The sequence below is a fragment of the Mus pahari genome, unplaced genomic scaffold (genome assembly GCF_900095145.1).
Source record: "Mus pahari unplaced genomic scaffold, PAHARI_EIJ_v1.1 scaffold_14815_1, whole genome shotgun sequence".
In the NCBI taxonomy this organism is placed as follows: domain Eukaryota; kingdom Metazoa; phylum Chordata; class Mammalia; order Rodentia; family Muridae; genus Mus; species Mus pahari.
The window spans coordinates 1-6,568 of NW_018391985.1; the positions used below are offsets into that span (position 1 = coordinate 1).

A 6,568-nucleotide genomic window follows, 5' to 3' on the forward strand; every position below is an offset into this window, starting at 1 on the left:
GGGTGGGTGGATTGACACATTCATGGAAACAGAAGGGAGAGGTTGGGATTGGGNGATTTCAGAGAGGAAAGCAGGATAAACTAACCAGTACCTCCAGAGCTTGTGTCTCTAGATGCATATGTAGCAGAGGATGGCCTAGTAGAAAATCAATGGGAGGAGAGGCATTAGGTCATTGGATGATTCTATTCCCCAGTATAGGGGAATGCCAGGGTCAGGAAGTNGGAGCAGGTGGGTTCTGGAGCAGAGGGAGGGGGAATGGTATAGGGGAACTTTGGAAAGAAAACTATTAAAGTGATATAGCATTTAAAAATGTAAATGAAACAACTTCTAATAAAAAAATAAAAAAATGACCCTTGAAATATAAAGAAAAAAATAACCAATATAATTTAAAAAACATGCACATATAAACAAATAAAATAAATTGATCTAAAAGAAAAAGCAGAAAAGAATTAGGAGAGAGATTATTTGATTAGAAAAGCACAAAGAATTGATAATGTGTGTATATTGTGAAGCCAGTATTAANAAAATATAGACAAAAATACCATTCTGGAATTGCAAATTTAGCCTAAACACAGAATGTATTGAAGGGAGAACAAGGTTGATGTAACTGAGGAATCAGTCAGTGGCAAGATGGGCAACAGATACAGGTTACGGGGGCGCAGAAACCAGCAAAGTACATGCTACATTTGTGTCAGTGTGCCCTAAATACACTATAAGATATGATATTTTAAAATAAATAATAACTATTAAATAGACTAACATGGATGCTTTACTAAATATGAACTACTGAAAATTTCATTTCTACTCTTAAAAAACAGCTTTCTTCCATATTGTGATGAAAAATTTCTCTATTATGCTTCTTAGATAAAAGTGTATGAACTCTAGGATAGTTTATCAAGATCCAGAATTCATACATAGGGAAACGATGACTTTTATGTAATAAAGAAATATCAAATGCAAAACACTAAACTTGTTGGTATCATTCAAGTACAAAATGGGGTGTTATCACCCAAAAAACAATGAATTGCTTACGTATGTTCTGTGTTTGTTTCATCCAATTCCTCTGAAACAGGTTCATGTATGTACAGTCTTCAGTAAACCCTCAGATGATGAGTGTTGATTCTAGAATGCAACCAAGAATAACTGGATAGAAAGACTGTATAAGAAAAGTATATACATTTGAACTTAGTGTTCCTTCGCAATCCCTATTTGTTTCTAAGACACTAAGAAGCTACATTTAACAATTCTTCTTCATAGCCACTACTGCACCATAAAATGATGAAAAACAATGTAGGAAATCAAACCTACTATAGAATATATGGGTCAGCAGAACTTATTAAATCGAGAAAATTGAGAATATGGGATGAATAATTACTTGGAATTTGAATATTAAGGTGACTTTTTCATTACGAATGAATTTTTGGAAGGAAGAACGAACTTTTTTTTTTGTATTGGAAATAAAGTACATGCCCTTGCATTGTCCCTGGATATTTTTGAGCCTTTAAAAATCAAACTTCACTATGTAAATTAACTGTGGATCTTTGAAGAAGTGCATAATTTTGGACAGAACTGACTTAAGTATATTTCAGGTTTTGATATGTTTATTGATTATCAAAACATTGGAAGCACAGGCCTTGTTTAGATATTCTTAGCTGTCACTTCTGTGGCATAGCCACACTCTACATGGTCTGTAGAAATCAGTGAGTATAAACATGAAAATGCCTCTCCCTTACTTGGACTTTGTAATACAATGTCATGAGTTTCACAGAATCCCAGAATGTACAGTTACTGGATGTCTCACTGTGAATCATCTGATGCAATTGACTAACATCATTGCTAATCCCATTCACATAATCACATTGTTGAAATGTTCCAATGACCAAATTTGAAAAAAGTGGTATCTGTCCAGGTAATCACAAACAAGAGTGATAGCATCTATCCTGAGAATGAATTATCCTAAGTATTTACCAAACCATGTTTATTATATGGACTGTGGACACCAGATACAGAGCTCCAGGAAAGAGAGTATTTATGTTTCCTCAAAGGCTCAGAAGCAATATGAAAAATAAGTGAATCATGAATATGAAACAAACTTCTTCTTTGCCCAGAGAAATAAAAGCTGGTAGTAATTGGATGTGTTGATGTGCATGGCACTTCACAATCCATACTGCCCAGGTTTAAGGCAGGACAAATATGTTCAAGTTGATGGCAGTCTTCTTCCTTCTCAACCTTCCATGTGCCATGGCCAATTTTGTTGATCCCAGGTGCTTCTGGAGAGCAAATTTGAATGAAGTTGATGATAGAGACTTGGGGGTAACTTGTTCCTTCTTCCTTGGAGCAGTTATAATGCCTAGTGAGAAAGATTATTTCCACCAGACTCTGAATATCCTGTAAGTGCACTTGAGGATAAAGACTTGAGTGTTCAGTCATGTTGGTAAGCCTGAACTCCAGGAAAAACTTTAAATCCTTTACAGATTCAATCCTATATTCTCCTTTTAATTAATACAGGGTTGGTTTTGATTTTCTTCCAATTGTCTGCTTACTTAAGTTTGGAGCTGAGCAATAAGGTCTATGAATGTTGATCCATCAAATAAAGCCTTCCTAATAACAGACTATAATGTACACTAGACAGTGATTTCTTATTGGAGTTGATCCAATAAGAAATAATATTTCACTGGGCTTTATCTCCAGTACATGTTAATAGATGGTCATAAACTCTGCTAACAGTCCTTGTATAAGTGTGTTGCTCCTAGAGTGTATGCTGGTACCAATAATATTCATGGCACATAGAGTTGTCAAGAACTTTACATATATACAAACATACCCTCTCTAAATCATTGCATATGGTAACTTTTTGCCTTATACAGCTGTATCAGGTTTGGAAAGAAAGATCAATACATTCAGAATTTTATACTTCATGAATTCCTGGATGCACATTTTTTCTATGTATCTGAGTTAGGAATGTTAATGTCATTAAAGGGCAACACATCCAAATGTTTTAAAACATGAAATTCAAAAGTTCTATGGCTTCATGCTTTACAGTGTTCATTTATATTCACTGGCTTTTATGGTTTATAATGTTCAGTTCTACAATATCTCTTTAGAGTAAAATATATTTTGAATATAGGTGATCAAATGATGTTTCAGTTCTTTGGCTAGTGAGGATATCAATAATAGTGGTGACTGCTTATGTTTCTTGTCACTGGCATGGATAATATTTGTGTTGTGAAATAATTGGGAATATTTGAGTACAGTGAAACGTGGGTTTTTCTACTGAATTTTTCTCATTATTTAAGAAACATGTCTCCTCTTTTCATGTGTACGTTGACTAATCTATGAACGTTTTATAATATTTGTATCTTGTGAGACTTCTCTCAGTGATTTTAGTAAACGTAAGTTTACATAGTACCAATGTGGTATCAAAACCCATTTTGTGGATTGCTGAAAATTGTTTGAAAACACAGACCTTTATAGTACAAGGCTACACTGATATCTTAAGTAACTAATGTTTTCTAAAGTTTAGTTTGAGGAAGTAGTTTGAGCGTTGCACAAAATCTATTCTCAAAATTCTTATGAATGATAGTAAAAATTTTAATGGAGATTTTTTGTATGTGATAATAAAAATATTTTCTACAATAGTCTCTTTTAAAGAACATAGAATGAAAACACCATGGGGTAAATTTTGGTGAAAACCTGGTTGTATTTACTTCAAATATAGTCATTAAATGTGCAGGTATATGTTTAGTGTTTATTGATAAATCATACAAAATGACAAGGAGGAGAAAGGAGATATCATCTTTTACATAACCATAAATACAATATGGCATTATTCCATTGCCATTTATTTGTTGACAACTTTAATTTTAAAAAGGGAACATACCCTATAGAAATCACACTAAAATATTTTCTATGTCATAAACAAATAATATAGCACATACAAATATCACTGAAATTTCCTATTTTTTTTTAATTCTCAGTAGGATGCTAGTGTTGTTTTAGTGTAAATGTAAAGAATATCAAAGATGTCTCCTAGAAATTAAGGTGTAATGATGAGAAATCACCAGAGTTAACATATCACATTTCTTTGTAAATAGAAAATTGGTCAATTATAATTTTGTGGTGTGGCAAGCCATTTTTGTCTGTAAGACGAACCTGGCACAGGTGTACACCTGCACATTTGAAGCGATGATAGTCCACAACAAAGTATCTTATAAAACACTTGGATGGATTTCCCTTTTATGATCTAAATTAAACTTGCAAAAATACAAACAAATATATGCATATGTATGTATTAATTACAAATACATATTGGATATTTGAATTTGTTTAAAATAAATCTTTACAATAGATTTCCTTTCTGGAAAAAAGTAAAAGCAACAATCAACAAGGTGAAGATAGACATATAATGACATTTTAAGAATTTTGGCTAGTAATTAGAAGTGATTGTATGTACAGGAAACAAATATTNCTGCAGAAAGACTGATAAATAATATTTTCACTGCCTTAATCATACAGTTAATTTCAGAAGAATATATTATGACCTCAATGGCTCTTATAACACAGATATTTTTATATTGATCAATAATTTCAAAGTGAATATACATGACCAGAATTTCAGTTTTGCTAATATTTTTGTTTTCTCTTAAACTTCTGTTCAAGGACTCAAAAACAGATATTAAAATGCTTTTAGTGCATGAGGTCGATACCACAACTTATTTATAGGAGACACACTGTCATGAACATTTAAAGGGTTTGCTATTCTCCAAGTTCTGGTGTCATTGTAATCTCACAATAAAAGCCACATGTTTCCAACTTTCAAGTGCAGATTCAGAAGCATCCCGTATAGAATAATGCTTCCATTAAATATAAATGATGATACATAGACATTTGTCCACAGTAAGCACTGTAATCTTTTACAGAAAAACAACTAAAAACCATAAGTATGCTTTGGCATTGACCTTTTCAATGGATGAAATCAACAGGAATCCTGATCTTTTACCAAATATGTCTTTGATTATAAAATACTCTTTGGGCAATTGTAATGGAGAAGCTGCAACACCTACAACCTATTTCTTTTACAAATATCCATATCTCCCTACCCATAATTATTTCTGTAATGAAGAGACTACATGTTTGTGCTTATGGGACCCTATTGGTAGCAGTCTTTTGGTTTGTGGAAGATCCTGGAAAGCATGTTATCTCCACGTGTGAGTTATCATAGGCCAAGAATTCTTAATATCATGACTCTTTGGAGAACTTTGATAGATATTAAGAAAGTTAATGGATGAAAATGGACTTATGATTATGTCAATCATTGTAGATCCAGGGTATTTATAACTAGCAACATGATAGGCTTTGTGCTGGGAGTCCAACTCAGAAGTTGAAAGATTCCAGAAAGGAGTAACAGTGGAGACCATAAAGAATGGAGTCTGGCATGGTGGTAGAGAGAATCTTGCAGCCTTGACTGACTGGCAGTCAGAATGTTTATTTGCACAAAACTCATTAAGCAGAGATTGATTCGTGTTCTTCTAAAACATAGAACATGTTATTTCTGTCTTCAGATATGTATGATGATCAACTTGGTCATAAGTTTAGGTTATCATTGAGAAACTGTGAAATAACAGAAAAATGATTTGGAGTCCTGGTGGTGGTATAAGTTTAGTCATCAGTGATGAATTGTGATTGATCAGAAACACATTTTACAAACATTTTCTCTATATTCCAACTTTTAAATATCTGGATTACTTTTTTTTTTTCAAAACCATGAGTGACCATTTTTGGTCGGACAGATTATTTTATTACTATGACACTATACAGGATGAAATCCTCTAATGCAGTTTATGGAATTAGCTATTTTACTACCAGTGAGTGTAAAACCAACCATTATGGGTCAGAGTGCCAATTGTCATTAGACCCTGTGGCAAAAATTTCAGCAACGTACTGATATAGTTCTTATAAATCATTTTCTTTAATAATATAATGATTATGACATAACTTGTGGAACATATTGCTATGTATTATGTTTTTTTATCTTTTGTTTCCTTGTCAGTAGATTCATGAGTTTACATTCACAAGTGAATTTTTCTACGAACGAAAGGGTGGGTGGTTCTGATATGTTGTTCCTTCATACTTCTCCATATGAGTATTTACTCATCATTCTAAAACACTTTGTATGGAGGAGATAACTCATCCAACCTAACTTTGGTTCTATATATTTTCTTCAAGAAACTTATGAGTCCCATATATTTTGCCCTATGATTGCTTGGGTATTTATAAATGATGAGTATTTTTTAATCAAATATGCTGCTAACAATTTTAGACTGACAAAACATATTTACATTTTAAATTTACTTTGATTTGATTTTCTGTTTTCTGAGAAGGCACAGAGGCAGATATACCCAGAGTAGTTTGCATCCTTATCTCTGCCATCTTTATGTGAGTCACAACCTCAAGTATACAAGGAATGCCTTAAAGTAGGGCAAGATAAAAATATTTTTCCTAAAAGCTAAGTCATTATTATGTACAGGACATTCCTTTTAAATTTTAGAAGAAGTATTTCTGGATTAAG

The 6,568-nt window shown here is 32.8% G+C and overlaps 1 protein-coding gene across 1 annotated transcript; it reads left to right on the plus strand.

Annotated features, from left to right (window-relative positions):
• Positions 1 to 2,193: 2,193 nt before the first annotated feature.
• LOC110314785 (vomeronasal type-2 receptor 116-like) lies at positions 2,194 to 5,131 on the plus strand (the record flags this gene model as incomplete). The annotated part of the gene is made up of 2 exons (XM_021189006.1): positions 2,194 to 2,390; positions 4,920 to 5,131. Coding segments are annotated over exons 1-2 (409 nt in total), but the record flags the coding sequence as incomplete, so codon positions are not given.
• Positions 5,132 to 6,568: the final 1,437 nt, after the last annotated feature.